Consider the following 22,700-nt stretch of genomic DNA (forward strand, 5'->3'; position numbering starts at 1 on the left):
CAAACCATGACCTAATACAAACCCATTGGAAACTGAATAGAACCATTCAAATTAAACTCACTGTTTGTCCACAAACCAAGTGGCACTGGTTTGTAAACTACAGTTTTTTAAGCCTTGAGTTTGGCATTTTAGCCAGAAGTGAACATATTAGGAGGAGTGGGGTGTGTGCACCCACCTGGTTATTACTTACTGTCAATCACACAGTATGCATGCCCTGCTTTATCATCTATTTTACCATAATTAGGAGCATAATTTATAAAATGAACATCATGCTATTTTGAAAAAAATGTAAGACTAACGGCTGAGACCAAAAACTCAGAAAAATGTTTACTGGCGTTAAAATTAAGTGAAAAGTACGATAATTTTCACATACGCGATAGAAACTGACTTATTTTTGCAACCAGTGGAGTCACCCTCTGCTGGTCATTTGAGAGAATCCAGGTCCATTTTCATATACTGTCTTTGTTATAAAGACATGAAAAGAGCATGCAAAGAATATTCCACCTAAGGCTAAACAAAATTAAAAAATATAATATTTGCAGAGTTTGCACCACTACCATGGACAATATCAGGCCATGGAACAGCCATCTTTCATCAGGGCACTGTAGAGCAATCTTATCCATGTTTTGAAATTTAAAAAATCACCAATCAAGCGTAGCACCATCATGTTTGGGCTTTCAGTGGCCGAAAGCAGAGAAAGGTGTCTCGCAGTTATATTTGTGTCTATTTCCTGAGCAAGCAACTTAAGCCCAGGAATATATGTTTTGCAAGAGAAATGATATGCCAGCAAAAAATAATTTTGTTTGAGGGAATAAAAATCTATTCTGCGCTCAATAGATGTATTTGCATGTTTACTATTATCCACATTAACGTGCAATAAGACACTACAGCTGAATAGTGAAATCACCTTTTTATGAGAATGTCTGTTTAAATATGCAAATGAGATATTTTTCACCATTTATTTTATGAATTAAATGTTCTAAAAATGAGACCGAATAATACATGAACAGATCTCCCTCTAAGAAACTTCAGAATGTAGTCCTGAACAATAATTAGCCACGGGAATGTCTGGTTAATCTTGCAATAGTGAATTGGAGATTTCTGACTCAGAGCATGAGGAAAATAATTAAATTTGAAAATACAGCTTTTAAAGATTTGTATTGCAATTGAAATCGATGGATACAAACCGACAAAATTAAGTAACAAAATTAAGTAAATGTGTATTTACGACATTTAGGTTCCACTGAAAAAGAACATGAAGCAAATTTCACAACTGACCATAGCATAAAAACACTGTTTTTGCCGTCAGCGTTTTGTTTTCTACGTGTCTTTGCTCAACAATACTTTCTCAGCCATCAGACGACATCTGAGCCACTGCAGGGTGCTGCTGTTTGAGTTAATTCATGTCTTCCAGTTCAGCCACCAATAAATGTGTGTATGTGGCTGCGTTACTAACCATATCTTAGTTTATTACATCTATTCATTAGCCTGGGCTATCCTGGGGAGTCTTTGTGTCCCATGATGGTTGACATCTTTTATTTAGAGGCTTTATCCTGGGAACCACAGAGATCAGAGTCAATTATTCAGTATGTGTGTATATTTGTGGCTGATATGCACTGAAAATCACACGTGTAAGCAGAGGTTGAATGCAGGACTGCACTAGCAGAGTCACACAGTAGCATTCCACGGGGTCACTCGCAATTAAGTCACAAATTAGCTGATTAGTTAACTTTAAAGCTGCACTAATATATATTTTTATTACATCAAAAATAGATCACATGACTTATATCACTCTAGTTTCTCTCAGGTCAACAGAGCCTTGAAGCATCTTTCAGCCCACTTCTTTGGTTCAACTTCAATTTCAGCTGCAGCAGCAGCAGGAAGCAACTTGCCCAGTCACTGTAGCTACTGGCACTGCTCCAGTAGCTACAGTGACTGTGATCTCTGCCACATGTAGCAGCTACAGTGGCAGAGATCCAAATATACATTCATCTAGTGGCTGGGAGCATGAATTCATGTGGCTCTATACTGTATCTACAGCATCTTTCTCCATATCAACTTCATGATAAGCTAAAATGTCAGATGGCAAAAAAATAAGAATTATTATTATTAATAATGATAATAATAATAATAATAACACTAATAATAATAATAATAATAATAATGCTTTAAATAAAGTTAGCTTTAAAAAAAAGTTTAAACAAGATATTATATGTATGCCCTTCTGGAAACATCAGCTTGAACTGGCCCAAATTGCCTCTTCTTCTCTCCACTTGGGGCATAACCACTTGCGCCTGATTCTGCCCGAGCTACCGACTATTAGACCACGAAAACCCTCCTTAGCCTGCATGCACCTGTCCCCAGCTACTCTCTCCAGCTCCCCCTGAGGGCGGCCCTAGAATCTTCTGGGGCCAGATCGGGAACGGTTCAAAAAGCCTTAAGCCATCAGTGTGTTGGATCGTCGAACAGCACCTGAATCCTTCACCCAGCTTCCTACTGATGCTGGCATCAGGGTGCCCACTTCGCAAAGCGATGGGTGGGTGTATAGAAAAAAGAAACTAGGCAGGATTTGAACGTACTGTATATAAAGCTCTGTTTTCTAATTCTTCTTATCACTTTTTGTCTGCATGCATGAGCACCTCAGAAAGAGAGAGAGAGAGAGTGTGTGTGTGTGTGTGTGTGTGTGTGCGTGTGTGTACGTGCGTGTGTGTGTCTGTGTGCGCGCGCCATGAGCTCCATTTGAACAGTTGTTTCATCTCAACCTGACAGCAGCAGACTTTCTGAATGTGGCAGATTAGAACATAGGAAACAGTTACGTGGTCAGACTTGACTTTCTTACACACAGAGCAACTTGGTCCAGAAAGTGAACAGCCTTGATATGAACACACCGAATGGTGAAGTCTATCCACGTTGACAAGTGATTTTCAGTGTATTTCAATCACAAATATCTTTGTGTAGTTTGAATCCATATCACATCAGTGGACAGTATATACAGACACACAGAGACAGCAGTAAGAGCATACTGTGGAGGGCGGGGCGAAGGAGGTTTGGTTTAACTATTGATTGAGAAACTCCTCAAAATTCTGGATTTGTTGTGTGTGATCTGTGATTACGCTGATTGCATTCGGCGAGAAGTCCTGTGCCGCGATCAGAACGTCAGACTGGTTGAGCAGAGCGCGGGCTTTGTCTTCACTACTGATGTGGGTCAATGGGAGGGGGCCGAGGAGGAATGGGGTCTTCACAGGCCGAAGTCAAAGGTTAGGTCAGACTTGCCCATCTTCTGTCTGTACAGCGAGTCAAACTTGTCATTCATGGACACTGTGAAGATGTCCTTCCACAGACCCACGCGACCTGCAGGAGAACACACGGGGAGGAGGAGGACAATGATCATTTGAAATGTTCATTCACCTTTTGACTCTGGGTGTGATGATTCTCCAAAAGTCTTTTCTTTCAGACCTTTGTTTTTGAGGCCACAGATTGGGGGATTTCTTTATTGAGATACTTGTCCTCGTGTTGCCCTGTTTAGGAGTCATGATGTGCCGCTCTTCTACATGACGACTGATGTAAAACCCACATGAATTCTGACCATCCACCTGACAGATTCTGGAGATTTTGAGTAAAAACAAAACTTTTTACTAAAATCATTGGATCTGGTTTGACTTTTCACCTGCATCCTCTTGAGGCAGTGACTCACCTGTTGTGGACTGACCGCCAGCTGTGTGCTCAACCTAAAGCACACCACACACCAGACGCCCATGCACTACAAGAAAACAAAAGTAGATGGAGAAAACTAATAAAATAACAGATGACAGAAACTATAATTCATCAAAATCAGAAATCAGGAATGTCAACATAAACCAAACTGAAAAATGAGAACAAAGCATTGAATCAGAGTACAGGGAGGTGTCTGAATGAAACATTCAATATGTGGTGTAGGTGCAGCATGTAGCCACACGGTGGCGTCATCTCAAAGAAAGTGAGGGAAAACGTTCACATCCAGTGTTCAATAGTAAATACATTATAATTATAATACAGTGAGAATAAATCATGCCAAAATGAACCAACAGTTTGGGACATTATTGAAGAGCCTCAAGTGAAACCTCAAGATATTATGCTGGAAAGATTATTTTCTTCCTTTTTTCATTAAACAATAACTGAGTTTGGCTGGATTTTTATCTTTTTTCATTAAATAAATTTCACTATGTCATTTTTTCCCAACAACATTTTCATTTCATGTGAGCTTCGATTTCATGATGTCACTCTTCATGACCACTCCCTCACCTCAACACTCTCTGACCAGAGTATGAGGGAGTAGGTGAGAAATGATATCAGCATGTACAATACTGTGCCTTGCACACACTCACACTGTTCAATACCGGTCAATAACCTGAGATAATTATCATTTAGCAGAAGTAGAACAGTGTGCATCACAGTTCAGTAACAACCTTTGATTTGTCTGTTCATTTTAAAAATTTTTGACAAAATTCCCCTATTTCCGCAAATACTTTGTGCATCCATATATATTGAATAGTTTGTCAGTGGACACATTTGTTCAGCTGACATGATGTGCTCACTGCGGGAGCACTCCACTTCTTCAGAGCAAACTGTCTGGGAATTTAAATAACATAAAGAGTTACCTGTTTTTTTTTCCCGAGGTTTGGATTAAACCTGCTGTATGGTTGATAAAATGTTGTTCGACTAAGTGGCATGGCGTGGATAAAGAAATGAAAACAATGTCTGTCGGAGACGTTCATGGAACGTCGGGTTGTAACAGGGCCCACAGTGTGCGACCATTTCCCACTTTGCTGTGAGTTCTAGTCTTTTAGAATCCCGAGTCGACTATTCAGCTCTGAATAGTTACTGCAGTCATTCCTTTCAGGCTAAATAAGGTTAGCTGGTATGACTGAAACCCACCACTCCAGCTCCTCCGTGTACCCACTGCCCTGAACTGACAGAAACAGATGAGCACATCTACACAATTATCAGATCTTCAGGTGAGGTTTTCTCTTTTAGTGTATGAGGTCACTTTTGTTCTTAACAGCACAGCATGATGAGTCGCAGCCGTTTGTCTGACCAATACGGATCCTGTTCCAGAGAATTCTACTGCTGTGAACGGACTGGATTCTGCTCTGTCTGGTCTCCGTTCTGTGGAGTAACCAGAGTAACAAGGATTTCCATACATGCACTAAAACCAACACCGCCTGGCTGGAGGTAAGCTTGACATTTGCTCAGGCTTTTAGTTCATGGTGTCCTTGTTATTCTGTCAGATGGTGACAGAAAAATAACCACATTTGTGTTTTGATTCCTATTTCGGGGGAAATGGCTTTGTGGGGAAACGTCTGGTCGCTCATTCCATGTCATGAGCTCGCTGCTATGAAGCAGGTCTGACCGACCGACTCTGAATGAGCAACGATAATTACATTTCAGTCAGGATCACTATAGTCAACATCTATTAACTTCAATGGGACCTCCCTGCCCTTCCATGTACGTACATGGGCATCCTAAAGGAAGGGAGAGCACACCTCCCTGCCCTTCCATGGGAGAGCAGCCAGTTGAAGACCCCCCAGTGCAGCATCAATGACAACACATGACTGGTAGGTCAGATACAGCATTAAAGGAGGTGCTGGGGTGGAGGTGGGTTGTGAAGTGGCGCAGCAGAGCAGGAAGAGTCCGCAAGCTGAAGAGGCTTAAATAGCGCACGATATGAGCTTTGTCAATTGAATGTGTAGAGGAGGATCAGCTGAGCAGTCAGCTGATGTGGGCAGATCTCTACCGTCAGCTGATGTGCTGCGTCATGGCCTGAACTAATGCTATGCTTAATTTGTGCGCTCTCTATCTTTCCTCCTTGTATCTTCATCTGCTGGATGTAAAGTTTTCGGTCTCTCGAATGCACTCATGACTCTTCTCTCGTTACCATGGTGACAGTATACATCTAATTTTCTACCAGGAATTGTATTTTCAATTTTGTAAATGTATATCCGAGAAGCTTAAGATTTTTCTTGGGTTTTGTTTTTGTTTGGCATTGGACATGTTGTGTCTTTTCTGTTTGCCAAATGCACAGACTAATGCTAAAACATTTGAACATTTCCAGAGCACTTGGGTTTCAAAAATTCTCTGAAAAACTTGTGTTTTGCTAAATCTGTTTTTGTTCCACCACTTAATCAATGGGTTTTTTTGAAAAAAAACAACACATTTTCAGATTACGATGAGTAACCGGTGTAAATGTTTGTTTATCGTCTCTTTGGCTCTTGAGATGAATTCCAACAGCCATCAGTGTTTCTGAGAGGGAGCTGTGTCAAAACTACAAAAGATAAAAATATGTACCTAAGCACATTTGCTCTACTACACTACTTATAAACACTTGTACTTTACTTGACTACTTCCATTTTCTGTTACTGAATATTGCTTCTCCACTACATTGTAAAGTGATATATTTTTACTTTTGTTGTGCTACATTAATATTAAATTGACACTGTAGTTACTTTGATGTCAGAAAATATGCTTGTAAAGAAGTATTTTTCATTCTATGATATTATATAGTATTTCTACTTTCACTTCAGTAAAGGATCAGAATACCACCATCCAATAGGTTTACCAGACCCCTGTCCACTCCTGCTCTCAGGCTACAGTCCAGCTACTAGCATAAAAAACCTGAATCTCCAACAAAACTGTCTGCATTACCCATAGGTTGCATTGTGGGTAAAGTATGTACCAGGTTTTAAAGAGGATGAAGAAATAAAGACGGTATCTGTGGTTCTGCATCAATTTTTATCCATTGTGATTCCAACAAAGTGATGGAAGACGGTGCTACACCAGTGGAGTGGAGTGCTGTGAAATGAATGAACATATCCTCCTTTCACCATGTTTTTAGAGGTTGACTATCTTCATGCTCATCACTGCACCTACATGTTTTTGTTGTGTCTGATTTTTAGACCCTGAACTCCTGACAACACTTCCATCCACGTGTCCACCAGAAACTCAAACTTCCCAGTTAGCCGACCAGAGGACCTGAGCAGCGGTTCCTCTCCCACTCACCCCTGCAGATGGACAGTGCCTCCGAGTTGCAGCACTGCTCAATGAGCTGGTTGCAGCTCTCCCCCATGCTCTCCAGCTGAGCCTTGTCACAGGAAACACCAAGGAACCGGGCTAACTGCTCCACCAACGTCCCCAGATCCTGAGGAGGGAATGGAGGAGAATTTATAACAAGGGAAAATCTATGAAACCAATAACTCCTGTGCTCATAAATAACACGAATGCTGTGACCATGTTTCCACAAACTGCGGTGAACTGCAGTCAGATGAAACTTGGCCTAACAACGACAGCCCAACCAGCGTGGTGGAGCTAGAGGGCCGCTCTGTCTTCAGGGCGGACAGGACAGCGGAGGCTTCGGGGAAGAGCAAAGGTGGCGGTTCATGCATTTATGTGAACAAAACTTGGTGCACTGTTGAAACCCATTGCTGGGTCTTTGCTGTGTATGTACCACCCGATGCTGACGGTAAAGCAGCAATGAAAGGACTCCATTGCCATTAACAAGCTTCAGACTCAACATCCAGATGGGGCTTTTACTGTCACTGGGGACTTCAACCATTGCAACCTAAAAACTGTTCAACCTAAATTTCACCAAAATGTCTCATGCTCCACTAGAGGCAGTAAAACATTGGACCATGTCTACACCAATGTGTCTGTTGCCTACAAAGTCACACCCCTCCCCCACCTTGGTCAGTCTGACCATCTCTCTCTGTTTGGCATGGCTAAGTACACTCCAGTCATCAAACGTGTGAAACCAACAACGAAAGCCGTTAAGATTTGGTCGGAGGATGCAGACTCCACTCCACAGCATCAGTTTCAGCATACTGACTGGAGTGTGTTTGCTGCTGACACCACGGACTCCCAAACCAACATACACACAGAGACCAGCTCTGTTTTGGATTACATCAAGAAGTGTGTAGAGGGAGTGACTACACATAAAACCGTGAAATTATTCCCCAATCAGAAACCCTGGATGAACGAAGAAGTTGGCCTTCTCCTCAAGGCTAGGGACACAGCCTTCAGGTCGGGAGACCGGGAGGCCTACAGCTCAGCTGGATCCGACCTGAGGAAAGGAATATCTAGTGCCAAACTCACCTACAAGAAAAGGATTGAAGAGCACTTCAACTCCTCCGACCCCCGGCGTATGTGGCAAGGCCTCAATACAATCACCAACAAAGCCCCGTGCAACTCTTCCCTACCCTCCTCTACTTCCAATTCTCCACCTCAGATGTCTGTGACATCCGGAGCAGGGTGAATGCTCGGAAAAGCTGCCGGCCCTGATGGAGTTCCCGGACGCGTGTTACGAGCCTGCGCAGAGCAGTTGGCTGATGTCCTCACCGACAGCTTCGAGAGTCTCTTAAAAAATCTGCCAACATTGTTCCTGTGCCTAAACACTGCACAGTCAAGGAACTGAACGATTTCCCCCCGGTTGCACTGACACCCGCCATTGCAAAATGTTTTGAGAAGCTGGTCCTCTCACAAGTGATATCCTGTCTGCCCGATTCACTGGACCAGCACCGATTTGCCTACCGACGCAACAGATCAACAGAGGATGCCATGTCCACAGCGCTCCACCTGGCACTCACCCACCTGGACAGCCCCAATACATATGTTAGAATGTTTTTCATTGACTTCAGTTCAGCATTCAACACTGTGATCCCCTCCAAGCTGATCTCCAAGCTCAGGCAGCTTGGCATCAGCAACCCACTCTGCAACTGGTTTATGGACGTCCTTACTAACAGACCCCAGGCTGTTAAAGTAGGAAGTCTCTCCTCCTCCACCGTCACCCTGAACACCGGCGTGATGCAGGGCTGTGTGTTGGGGGGCCCTCTGCTCTACTCCCTCTTCTCCCACGACTGCGCTCCTGTTTATGGCTCCAATGCCATAATCAAGTTCGCAGATGACACCACTGTGGTGGGCCTGATTGGGGAGGAGGATGAAACAACATACAGGGATGAGGTTCAGCATCTAGCTACGTGGTGTAAAAGCAATAACCTGGCACTCAACACAAAAAAGACCAAGGAGATCATTGTGGACTTTAGGAGAACCAGGAGCAAGGCACACAACCCCCTCCACATCAGCGGCGCTGAGGTGGAACGTGTGTCTAGCTTTAAGTTCCTTGGGATTCACATCACAGAAAATCTTTCTTGGTCCCTCCACTTCTCCAGTCTGGTTAAGAAGGGCCTTCACTTCCTTCGGACCCTTAAAAAAAGCACATCTCTGTCCTAGGATTCTATCAGACTTCTACCGCTGTACCATTCAGAGCATACTCACAAACTGCATCTCTGTGTGGTATGGCAACCGCAATGCTGCCGACCACAAGGCACTACAAAGGGTAGTGAAATCTCCCCAAAGGATTATTGGCTCACAACTCCCCTCCATCCACAACACATATCATAAACGCTGTATAAATGAAGCCAAATCCATTGTCAAGGATGCCACCCACCCAAACCATGGCCTTTTCACCTTACTCCCATTTGGCAGGCGATACAGGAGCCTGCGCTCCCGTACCAGTAGGCTCAGGCACAGCTTCTTTACAGAGGGTGTAACACTGCTGAACAATCCCCCACCTCCTGTATAGCATCTGCACTGTAGCTGTTTAACTTATTACCTGTTACTTTTTACTTCTGCACTGTTTACCTGTTTACATTCACTGAATTGCAGTATTTACCTGTTTACATTTACTCCTGAACTGCTTCAGCAATGCTCTATATATATATATATATATATATTCTTACAATATATTCCATAATATGTCCAAAAACCTGTGCAATATACACATATATATATATTTCATGTATATATATATATATATATATATATATATATATATATATATGTATATATATAATTTATATAGAATGTCTATTTATACTCTCTGTACAAAACCCTCCATACTCCTTATCTGTCACTGTAACCCTGCACTTTGGTATTTAATGCTTCTTTTGCACTTCTGGTTGGATGTCAACTGTATTTCATTGGTTCTGTACTTGTACTCTGCCAAATGACAATAAAGTTGAATCTAATCTAAAAAAAATCTAATCTAAAGGAAACTCCTCTGTGGGTTTGTGACTCCTCTCACACTACAAACAGTCACTTGATCTGTTGCTGATACTGTATAAACTCATTGTATTGTGCACCCTTAAATCTATTTCAGATCCATTTTATGTCCATTTCATTTTCATTTCAGTGTTTTTATGACTGCAGCTAATATATTCAGTTTATTAACCAACCATGCTCCTTTCGATACATACATTTATACATTTAGATCACTTCATTCTCTTGCAGCTTACAGTTAAAAGGGGAGACCATTTCAAATGATTGCATAGTGTAAATAAGGTAAATTTAATTATTTGACAAACAAAAGAGACAGGATTGATTTATTTATTCATACCCCACACATATGTAAGACGATGGAGGGAACTGAACATGTCAAGGTAACAAAGTCCAGTAAAATTGTGAGTAAGGTGATTTCACATGAATTGAACTTTGACTTTTAATGTTTTAAATTTTAATTGAGCATGGTCCTCTTTTATTTTGTCAATCCTTATCTTTACAACAGGGCTAAAAGTCACAATGAGCCGGGACATGACTCAACATATCTGCTATGAACCAACTGTCAAGGTGCAGGAAGAGTCTGGAGCACAGACTTATCTTCAACACGTGTGCATTGTTTGATTTTTGATCAATGTGTGAATTCCATCATGTAACTTTTTTATATAAAAAGAAAGAAGAAATTTTAATCAGGACTCTTTTAAATTGTGATGTGAGTTTCAAAGGCCAAAATAACAAACTGTTATTTATCTTGAAGAATTTAAGTTTTGACCTTTTACAGTGTGAACAAAAACAAACTCTCTGCCTATCAGCAGAAGAGGGGAGAAGTGAGCGACGTCATCGTATAAAAACCACATGATGTTCAAAACAAAAGGACCTTTGGCAAAGCAAAGAGCAAATATTTACTCAAGAACGTTCTGTACAAAGACCGATAGGACCGATGTGTCTGTCACGTCATGTGAAGAGAGGAGGATTGACGCGAAGGTTAAAATAGGATACGGCTGTAGACAGATGACGGGATTCAAAAAAGGTTCCGAAGATTAAACTTTCACTAGCGCAGCAATGCACTGCTGTGAACTGAGAAACAACGAGCAACTGAATGAGGAACCTTTCTCCTGCTTTCAGGTTTCTCCTAAGAGGCAACACAGTCACACCTCACGACGGACTTTGTTTTGTTGCTTAAACAGAAAACCAGAAAAGACATTTATATGTTCATATCTACATTCATGATACTTCTGACAGCTTCATGATACTTCTGACAGCCAACCAGTCTCAAATGGTTCTGGTGCTGTATTTTCTACATTTTTTTTATCTCTGATCATGTGTCTTGTAATCACCTCCAATACCTTGTATTAGTTTGTTTTTCACTTACTTTAGCATTGCCAGATGGGAAATTTTTACCAATTTCCCAGGGAATAATGCATTTATCTTGATGAAAATAAAAACCTGGCGTTTTACTGTTTTTCAATGTGTGAGTACATTGTGATATAACTTCTGAATCACTCAGTTTTTGATATTAGAGGTAAACAGTAACTGCACAACAGGGAGCAGCAGAGTATGCATGTACACACAGTCCGATGGTACAGAGGACGTACTGCAGGTTTAAGACTTGGAGTTCTATAGTATTAATGCAAGAGTCTGAAAATGGCACAGGAGGCGATGATGTTACCTTATACATGTCTTCATATTTCAAGAAGAGGACGTTAGAGTCCATACGATGCTCCCAAAACTCTTGAACATGATCAAACCAGGAACCATATCCCACTATGAAAAAGAGAAGGGGGGGGGGATACCTGGATGAGCTTACAGCAGATACAGTAGAGACAAAACTGGACCAGATGGACGGTCACAGATAGTGCCCCAGATACTTACACTTGTCATTCATGAAGCGTCGGCAGAACTCCTGGAAGCTTCCTCTGTAGCTCATGGTCCTCAGAGAGCGGTGGAACTGGTAGTAGGACACTGCCAGGTCCTTAGGGTTGCGAGCCATGTAGATCACCTGGAAGACAAACACCCACTCAGAGCATGAACACGAGTCCTGTTGATTCAGATTACTGTGAATACACAAAATGATTGAACAAAGATCTCTTGATGTCAGGGTTGCTTGAAGCAGAGATTTTATTGGTGGAGTTTGGACTGACATCATGTTGAACTTGGACTCATTCTTCTGTCTGTGTGGTTTGTTTGGACTGTGACACCCTACAACACCACAGGTGTGTGTTGCACTCGCGGCAGCAGCTCAGCACTGAAAATGCACTTGACAATAAGACACCTCTTCTACGGTAACTTAAGATAAGACAACTCAGGGTTAACTTGGTTCGTCATTCTGGTCCTTTCTACTGCTGATCATATATTAGAAACACAATGACCAAAACACTGATGTTAGTCAGCTGGTAACAGGACGACCAGTGCTTGAAGATGAAAAAAATAAGTGCCGGTACTCTCTTTATTCGTGGTATAAGGGAATGATTAAGTATTGCACGATGAAATGTTACAGTGAATAAAAGATACCAGGAGCTGTTAGTGATGTCCACAGCATACACTCATTTAAATGTATAACTTCCCCATCAAAGGGGCAGTAAGCCATTTGAAACCAACACACGTTTTGTAAAAATCAGCAAACTTTTTCCTCACGGTCCGCTAGCTGTCGGTTCTGTGTGAGCCGAAAAAAGAAATCAGTTTTTCCGGCTGAGTCCTGGCTCTGTAAATTGAACCACATAATGTTCAAAACTAAAGGACCTTTAGCAAAGCAAAGAGCAAAATATTTACTCAAGAACGCTCTGTACAAAGACCGATAGGACACACGTGTCTGTCACGTCATGTGAAGAGAGGAGGATTGACGTGAAGGTTAAAATAGGATACGGCTGCAGACAGATGACGGGATTGAAAAGTAAATTGAAAACACATTAAGAAATGTGCTAGCAGATGCTACGCGTCAGGGGTTTTGGCCTCATGGTCAGTGCATCAGTCTCCCATACCTGAGGCCATGGGTTTGTTTTTCGGTCAGAGTAGGCCTGGGCGGTATGGAAAGAAATCTTATCCAGCGGCTCCATCAGCATGTTTCAGTGTGTGATTCTTCTGGGTCATATTCAGAATCTTCTACTTCTTCTACTTCGGATTGAATCGTTTACATCCGTGCATGGCACGTCCATTAAGTATCGCTGCCGCAATGAATTGTGGGGCGTCTATATCTCCTTACTCTCACAAAGGATGCTCCAGTGTACCCTATGCTAAAGGATATAGGAAATGAAGCATTGAAGCTATTTTCCTATGCATTTAGAGAATTCAAACAGCTCTTATCATGGCTGTTGATCAAATATTTCCGGGTCACGTCAAGATTTAGGAAACTTCCTAAGCCAATTTGACAATTCGACCTCACCCCGAGCTGCAGTCGGCTGCTTCTCCGCTCTGTGCTGTGTGCGTCAACCTACTGTAACTTGATGTGACTGTAACTCTATTCCAGCTACGTGATTGGTTCAGCTAGGCGCTATTCTCATTATCATTGGCTGTTTGTGTTGTCTGTCAGAACATGGATGGAATTAGTTCTATCGAAGTTATTTCGACCATGTCTTAAATTTCTATAGAGGAAAAGTTATTTTCGCGATAATCATCGTTATCATTTTATTGCCCAGCCCTGGGTCAGAGTAGTAAAACCACTAACAACAACAAAGAGAGATACAATTTCTATCGCTTACTGCCCCTTTAAATAGTCAGCGACCAGACCTTTGTTGCACATTTTGCTGACTTGTGAATTTAGATTATCTCAAATGTTTCCTTATTTAAATCTGTAATTTCCTTAAAGCTAATAGTCCATATCATTCTGCTCCTTGTCTGCATTTGCTGTTTGGTTTGGAAGAGGATTTGACTTTTGAAGCTCTGTGTCTTGGTCTTCTCTTATTTTCACTTATCCAACATTGCTGCACCTGCACGCTAAGGTGATCTTACTAGACTCCCATGAGCACAAGGACGTCATGCAGTGCCTCCTGGGTAATGTAGATTATTTAGGGCCATAGTGAATCCAGAGTCTAAACGAAGTCCCAGTACACAAGAAAGAGAAATGCTACTCCAAAGAGTCAAATGTAGAAGTACTGCATCCCCCACCCAGCACTGAGGAGGACGTGAGACTTTTCTGCTTTAACTAACAACATGAATTGTGCCTTTAGATAGTGTATGTTGTTAATATTTGACACTTACCTCAAACTATAACTACATTTATACTTATATAATTAATAATTATACTATATGAAAATGTCTAAAGTAGCATCTTAATGCAATGAAACATTCATGGCGACAATCTTGTCCATTCTCAATGGGCTGACCTTGGCCTCTCCATTGTGCATGGCCGTTGGGAGGAATCTGTAAGGAAGGTGGCTCTTGATCAGTCGAGGGGACGTAAGCTCCTGTGGAAAAAGAAGGCAAGGCAGCATTGAGATCAGTATTGTAAATTGACCAATCACATTTTCTTTCTATCATTCATACACTGTCGGAAGAGCTGCTAGAGGCAATTTAGGGTTAAATGTGTCCCAAGGCACACAGAAACACATTGCAGAAGCATGGATCGAACCACCTACCTTGGTAGAAAAGAGTCTCTACCTCCTGAGCTACAGCCACAATCTCTCTCTCTCTCTCTCTCTTTCTACCTATGTATTTATAGCGAACCGTGGGGTCTGGCAATGGGCCTTCAACGTTGCAAAGTCAGAATGTTATTTGTTTTGTTTTTTTAAAGATGTGAACAGCTGTAACACGCTGCACAACAAGCTCCGACACAGCTCCAATACACACACACACACACACTTTCATCGTCAGCACCACAGAAGGTAAAAAGCTCCGACACACAGCTCCATGGTACACACACACACTTTCATCGTCACACCACAAGGTGGTTCATACAAATTTAAATGATCGTACACTGCAAAGTGTTCTGTGCTTGCCAAGATTTTTAAATCTGTGATTCAGAAATATGAGATTAACTATACAACTATATAATACAGCTATATTCGTAAATTGATCATGAATATGTGATAATTGATGTCAGGTAAAATTATCTTGCTGCATTGACAGAGTATTTCACTTCCATCAAGTTATTCTTTTCCTCATATTTAGTGCTTATTTTCTTCTATTGTAGCTTTTCCTTTTTTGTAGTGTATGATAGACATACTGAAAACATTGGAGAATTGTCTTCCCTACTCACTGAGACTGTGGATGGATGTTTACTCTCAGCAAGGTTTTTCCTTGCAGCCAATAGTTTGACTTTTTGTTATCTTACAAGTTAAGAAGCTGAGGCACATCTTGGCTAGAATCTAGGACAGAGTTGAGGATGTCTCGGGATTATAGTTTACAGACCGATAACAACATGTGGCCCAGACTGGGACCGGATACTGTTAATGGCAGTTTCTATGCACCTGTGATGTGTGTATCCATCAAGAAATGTCCTCAATATTGAGCAGCTGAATAAAAACGTGTAAGACCGGTAAACTCCAGTCATGCCAGGACTCAAGGAGGCGTTTTTTGCTCTCCGCGACATTTTGAGTTTACTGTACCTGTTGCTGAGACCTTCTCATTATGACAAAGCAACACCTTGTTTATATGTGACACATGAGAGGATGCCGGTCCCTGTTGACTGAAGGAATCCACACACCAAAAGCCTTCTTTTGACCCACAATTACAGTACTGTACCTGTATGATATCCAGGCCGGGTTGGGGGTACTCTAAGACGGGCAGCTGCTCATCAATGTTCATGAGACCGATTTCATCTGGGTCGGCACCCTGGCTCACTAAATACACGACCTCCTGAAGCAGACTGGTGCCTACAAGGAGAGAGCAGAGGGAACAAAGAGAGAGAGTTTCTGTGTACACAGGGGCGGAACTTCATTAAAATCAATTCAAACTGACTGTTGAGATGTTGACTGATGTTAGCTGAAAGAGTGTGATCAGCAAAACCCTCCTGGATATTACAGCAGTCATTTTGCTTTAGAAGCCGTTGCACAGGGTCAAAGCACATACTGTAAGTGCTTCTTTGGGAGTGAAATACAGTGGTGTGGAAAAAGTGTTTGCCCCCTTCCTGATTTCTTATTTTTTTGCATGTTTGTCACACCTAAATGTTTCAGATCATCACACTAATTTAAATATAAGACAAAGATAACACAGGTAAACACATAATGCAGTTTTTAAATGAAGGTTTTTATTATTAAAGGGAAAAAAAATCCAAACCTACATGGCTCTGTGTGAAAAAGTGTTTGCCCCCCCTGTTAAAACATAACTTAACTGTGGTTTATCACACCTGAGTTCAATTTCTCTAGCCACACCCAGTCTTGAAAAGGTTATAAAGCCATTTCTAAAGGGGCGGCTGTGGCTCAGGACGTAGAGCCATTTGTCCACCAACCCGAAGGTTGGCGGTTCGATCCCAACTCTCGCCAGTACACATGCCGTTGTGTCCTTGGGCAAGACACTTAACCCTAACTTGCCTCTGACGGCTCTTCCGACAGTGAATGAATGAGTATGAATGTGACAGAAAAATGCGTGGTATGAATGTGTGTGAATGTGACTTTCCTGTAAAGCGCTTTGAGTGGTCTATATGACTAGAAAAGCGCTATATAAATACAGTCCATTTACCATTCAAGCTTTGGGACCACAGCGAACCACAGTGAGAGCCATTATCCACAACAAGGTGGTGAACCTTCCCACGAGTGACCAAATTACGACTCATCTAAGAGGTCACAAAAGACCCCACAACAACATCCAAAGAACTTGCCTCAGTTAAGGTCAGTGTTCAGTGTGACTGGGCAAAAATGGCCTGCATGGCAGAGTTCCAAGATGAAAACCACTGCTGAGCAAAAAGAACACTAAGGCTCGTCTCATTTTTGCCAGAAAACATCTTGATGATCCCCAAGACTTTTGGGAAAATACTCTGTGGACTGACGAGACAAAAGTTGAACTTTTCGGAAGGTGTGTGTCGCATTACATCTGGCGTAAAAGTAACACCGCATTTCAGAAAAAGAACATCATACCAACAGTAAAATATGGTGGTGGTAGTGTGATGGTCTGGGGCTGTTTTGCTGCGTCATGACCTGGAAGACTTGCTGTGATAAATGGAGCCATGAATTCTGCTGTCTACCAAAAAATCCTGAAGGAGAATGTCCGGCCATCGGTTCGTGACCTCAAGCTGACATGAACTTGGGTTCTGCAGCAGGACAATGATCCAAAACACACCAGCAAGTCCACCTCTGAGTGGCTGAAGAAAAACAAAATGAAGACTTTGGAGTGGCCTAGTCAAAGTCCTGACCTGAATCCTATTGAGATGCTGTGGCATGACCTTGAAAAGGCGGTTCATGCTCGGGAACCCTCCAATGTGGCTGAATTACAACAATTCTGCAAAGATGAGTGGGCCAAAATTCCTCCACAGCGCTGTAAAAGACTCATTGCAAGTTATTGCAAACGCTTGATTGCAGTTGTTGCTGCTAAGGGTGGCCCAACCAGTTATTAGGTTTAGGGGGCAATCACTTTTTCACACAGGGCCATGTAGGTTTGGGTTGGGGTTTTTTTTTTTAAATAAAAACCTTCATTTAAAAACTGCATTTTGTGTTTACCTGTGTTATTTTTGTCCTATATTTAAATTTGTTTGATGATCTGAAACATTTAGGTGTGACAAACATGCATAAAAATAAGAAATCAGGAAGGGGGCAAACACTTTTTCACACCACTGTAGGTTAAAAATGTACAGAATGTAAAGTCTAGTAGTACAGGACACTAACCCCATTCACAGTGTATTTAAAATGATAATGAAACATTTACTGTATGAAGGACTGTTATGTTTCTAAAACCCAAAGATCAGCGCTCACTCTCTACTACTAGAGGTTTTAAAAAATTGTGAAGAAAAGAATCCTGGGCATAAACCATAGTCTATGATTAAACATCTCTAATAAATATTATATATATATATATATATATATATATATGTGTGTGTGTGTGTGTGTGTGTGTGTGTGTGTGGGTGTGGGTGTGTGTGTATTAAAAATGGATCAAATGATCCTATAATGTGAAACAGTCAACAGTCCCTCTCAACCCTATTGGGACTGACTCAAGTGACATCACCAGAGGATATTTATCAGACTACATACAGTGGAACCGCCAAACCATTGGCCTTATATTCCACTGGAGCCCTCATCAGTTCAGGTGTGGTGTATGGTCTTGCTAAAGGGCAGAACAATAAGTACCTGTATATTTTGTCTGGTGACTGCATCATCTGTTTCCTACATCTGCAATATTTACCACAACTAACTCATCAAGTAAATCACATAAATATCAATAATATATCAAAGCAAATCCTTTCACAGCTTCTGTCTGAGTAAATCCTGAGAGAGTGTCGATGTCCAATAGAGACAGGGACCAACATCATTATCATTATCATCATCATCATCATCATCATCATCATCATCATACTGTTATACAATGCCAGTGTTCTCTGTGGTTCTCCCCGTGACTCATTCTCAAGTGAAACAGTCCAATCTGGCTTCCTACGTACTTAGGCAAGCAGACTGAGGGCTGGAGGGCTCTGCTTCATTACCCAGACAGAAGGATTACATGGTGACTGGACTGCCTTCATATCTTATCAACCATCCCAAGACACATTTACTTATTCATACACATTCATACACTTGCACAGCTGTCAGGGGCCGCTGGGGCTTCAGTGTCTTGCCCGAGGACATTTCACTAGGCGGACTGGAGGAGCTCGGGGTCAAACCATCAACCTTTTGGTTAGTGGACGACGCTCTCAACCAAAACACAATTGATTGTTTGGGGTGATAGTCTGACTGACTTTTATAGCTATAATAATTGTTGTGATCACTTTTCTACATAACACTGTGAGGCTTATTGTTCTGTTCTGAAAATTTGAAAAAACACAATTATTACAAAGATTACATGTCAGAGTTTCATCAGAGTCAGATCCATTCAGCCTCATCCTATCAACCTCAGAGCTCGCCAGTGTTCTGTAGTCTAGAGGAGTAAATCATGTGGCTTCACTCTGGCTGTGATTATGTAACGTTCTCAAAGAAAACTTTTATTTCACATTAGTACCAGTTATGATGAGCACCATTCTATTGCTCTATGTGCATTCATGTACGTGACTGTACTGTATCTCAGGAAGTAGTGTGAGTTGTCCGTTAATCAGAGGGTCGGTGGTTCGATTTCATTTATTCCGTTTAAAATGAAAAGGTTCAATTATACTGTAAGCAGCTATGGCTTACAAACTGAAACAAAAGCCAAAAAATGTGTCTGGCACCAGCTATAAACCCATCAACTCTTGAGGTTTTTCTCTTTATACGAAGATGGACTAATTGTATGCATATGTATTTGGACGCCCACTGTAATTCAGTCTAGCACCTGAAAACTGAGAACATCCAGTGTGGTCAGTCCAGTGCAGGTGACAGTGACAATGGGGCAGATCTAAAAATCCAAGGGGTTTCAGACTGAAGTATCTATCTATAACTGGCAGATTTTATTACAAAGCTCAGTTTTTTTAGGTCTCAGTTCTGTTTTGGACCGAGTAGAGCAGATGCAGATTTATTTTTTGAATGAATCAACGACTGAATGAATGAATGAGCAGGCAGGTTATCGCTGGTGCGGCGGTTAGGCAAAAAATGGAGGCACGGGAATTATCGTGCCGTGATCCAGATTCTGCAGACAGGAAAAAAAGGCGTTAACGAAAATCTTCACAATACATCATTGAGTCAAAAAGCACTTAGTGGCTGTAAATCTACTACCGGTATGACTTGTTCGATAATCTGGCGACGTCAGCCTGAAGAGCCAGAGGAGATGGTGATCATGCACAGCCGTGCCTGCTCAACCCGGTGCCGGCGATGAGCCTCTCCTACCACGTTCACACCCACAAGCATACGCACTCGCCGCAGACAATCTCTGTCTTTAGAAGAGCGACCTGCAGAGTGTGTCTCCATCCACAAAGGTCCTTTAAAAGGTCAAACATGAGGATCGGAGGATTTACCAAGTTTTCACCTGATTATATTAATGACAGAGAAACAGAGGTAGTCAACTTCTGATCCAGTGTTCCGTGTTTGCGAGGGCACTTCACAGATCCTGCTCTGACAAACTTATGAAAGGAAGTGTTCTTGGTGCCAGTGCCAAGACTGATGTGCTCAGTATTTTTAGCCCTGGTGACCTTTACAGACGTCACTGAGTTGGAGCCTGAGAAAACAACATTTGTTAAGTAAAATGTGTGATTGGGTGTGACTAATATTGAAACAGATCATGATGTTGGTAAATACAGGCACTTTATTAACACTGATACTATTAACACAGATCCACTGAACTCGAAACCTGTCATGAAGGCTGTTGTGTTTGAAACTGTTGAGTGTGGATCAGCTCGGCTGTGGTTTGGATCAGATGTGATCATGTATGACATGCAGGGGCCTGTGATAAGCAGGAGCTCAACATGCCCAGCATGTGTTTTCTGTCTTCACTCAACCTGACATTTAAAGTTCTCATAAACTGCACTACGAAGTTGGTTATTAACTGTCTCAGTTAAAACTCTGAGTGTGTTCGTGCGGGAGAGGAGGAGCCATTCATTATAAGCAACACTGTCAGAACCATGACTAACATTTCTAATATTACATGAAAAGGAAGGTTGATAGCAGCTGGTTAGCATATACTGCAAATAAGCACAGTAATTAAGTTTATTATTGAGTGAATGTCGGACTGGTTCTGCTGCCAGAGCAGAGAGGAGAGAAGTCTGAATTGTTTATTCACAATCATGGGACATGTCATTTTTCTAATTAAAGATAAGGAGTTTGGTTTTCATTTCAATTTATCCTCACACAGTCTTGTCACAGTCTATTGTTTTCCCGAGCTGCAGGTGAAAGGAAAAAGGGTAAAAACATCAACCCTGTCAGGATTTTTTGTTGGGAATCAAATATTTCGTCAGCCTGTGTATTTGTTTGTGCCACCACAACCTTACAGACGGTGGTTGTCGGTAGACACGTGGTGCTGTTGAGAACGACTTCCATCCCTGCGGTGCGCACTGGGCTCCAGCTGGGCCTCAGCCGTCACGTGACGGGCCCCGCCCAGTGCACAGCGGGCGGCTGCAGCGCTGCGCCGACACCGCCGGCTGGATGTAAACATCATCACTGTGGTGGTGATGGTAACGACGGACAGTGGAAACGAGCCCTACCGCCATTCAATAACGACTGACTCGGTCCGAGAGCATGTTAATGTGACAGGGGACCGTGGTAGCCATGCTTCATGCCTGACAGGAGGCCTATGAAAAATAGTTATGCTGCACAAACGCCTCACAGGCCTAAAGAGATGTATGAAATGACTGTCACCATCACAGCGCAATTAAATATGAAACATGCGATGGTTTGCTCCTCACACGATGACGGTTATGCACAGTGGATTGCTGTGCAGTTGTCGCTCTGTGTCTAATGTATAATGTGAAACTTCGATGGCCACGGGGAGAAGGCGCAGCTCCGCTGCAGCACAGAGCAAGAACCAGTAGTGAAGACCCCGCGAGCACCGGGCGGAGGGAGACACCGGGCGTGTTTACCTGACTTCGGGTAGGTGACAATCCATATGTCGCTGCTTCTGAGGGAGAAATTGGCGATCTCCTCCATCTTCCCCCTGCAGAAGGGGGGCAGCCGCACTCCATCGAACTCGAAGTATCTGCTCTCAAACTCAATCGGCGTGCTCGGCGTGTCCGCCTCGCTCTCGGCCATCGTCGAAAAACGAGCTGCCGGTGGAAGCAGAAGACAGCGCGCACACGTCGGCGACCAGTTGTATCCAGTGAGTCGCAGGGTGAGGATGCTGCTGCTCTCTGCGGGGCGAGAGAGTTCGCGGTGGATGCCGCACGGCAGGCGGACGAACTGACCTACAGCCAATCACACGAGAGATAAATGATGTCATGCGCGCACACGAGGCGCAGCATCAGGACCACTTTAACCGGGACGAGGATGCTTCCCACCACATCTCACAGACCTACATGCTCCAGTAACGCCATCACCACATGAGGCTGCCATAATAATCCTATAATAATCATATGATATGATGTTATACTCACCATATAAACATACTCAATAACCATAATGTGGCTATTATACATAATCCACAATGACCTACAATCATATGATTGTTTCTATAATACCACTACAATAGGTCCAACAGTGCATTGTAACGAGTAAGTTCAACATTCTGTCAATCATCTATAGTATTTGTGTGACTTATATCATGTGTATATCTGTCCTTCAGATATACACTGAATGATTAGTCTGATATTAGGCAATACAAATATGCATAATGTGTATTTTATTTTATTATTTAATAAATGACCCTTTATTTAGGCTATTGATATGTGAAGCAGCAGCAGCATCAAATCACCTTAAAACCCTGGCGCAAGAAACACAGAAAAAATGATTGCGTCATCGAAAGACCACAAGTGTGCTATTTAGAGTCCTAGTTCTAAAAAAAAAATTGTAAAAGTGGCCGAATTTGTTGCCTTTGAAAGTTGCCACGGCAGTCGAGAAGTTGCTAAATCTAGCAGCGAGGCTGCTAAACTGGCATCGCTGGTTGCAAATAGTTACGATTTGCCCTGAACGCAGCAGCAGCGGTTGG

The 22,700-nt window shown here is 42.3% G+C and overlaps 1 protein-coding gene across 3 annotated transcripts; it reads right to left on the reverse strand.

Moving 5' to 3' along the window:
• Positions 1-945: 945 nt before the first annotated feature.
• Positions 946-21,958, reverse strand: sult4a1 (sulfotransferase family 4A, member 1). Of its 3 annotated transcripts, XR_004786788.2 has the most exons (9): positions 21,640-21,958; positions 15,760-15,890; positions 14,403-14,483; positions 11,956-12,082; positions 11,753-11,847; positions 7,036-7,174; positions 3,695-3,760; positions 3,457-3,603; positions 946-3,351 (listed from the first exon to the last, which is right to left on the reverse strand). XR_004786788.2 is itself a non-coding variant. In XM_035620426.2 (8 exons), exons 1-7 carry the CDS (start codon positions 21,806-21,808, stop codon positions 3,729-3,731), a joined length of 774 nt encoding a protein of 257 aa, XP_035476319.1. In that variant the 5' UTR covers positions 21,809-21,958; the 3' UTR covers positions 946-3,351; positions 3,695-3,728. The 3 variants fall into 3 exon arrangements, 2 of the variants coding, with proteins under 2 accessions (XP_035476319.1, XP_035476310.1); XM_035620426.2 differs by lacking the exon at positions 3,457-3,603; XM_035620417.2 differs by lacking the exons at positions 3,457-3,603; positions 3,695-3,760 and having other exon boundaries at positions 21,640-21,957.
• Between the last annotated feature and the right edge of the window lie 742 nt (positions 21,959-22,700).

The sequence above is a fragment of the Scophthalmus maximus genome, chromosome 12 (genome assembly GCF_022379125.1).
Source record: "Scophthalmus maximus strain ysfricsl-2021 chromosome 12, ASM2237912v1, whole genome shotgun sequence".
Taxonomy (NCBI): domain Eukaryota; kingdom Metazoa; phylum Chordata; class Actinopteri; order Pleuronectiformes; family Scophthalmidae; genus Scophthalmus; species Scophthalmus maximus.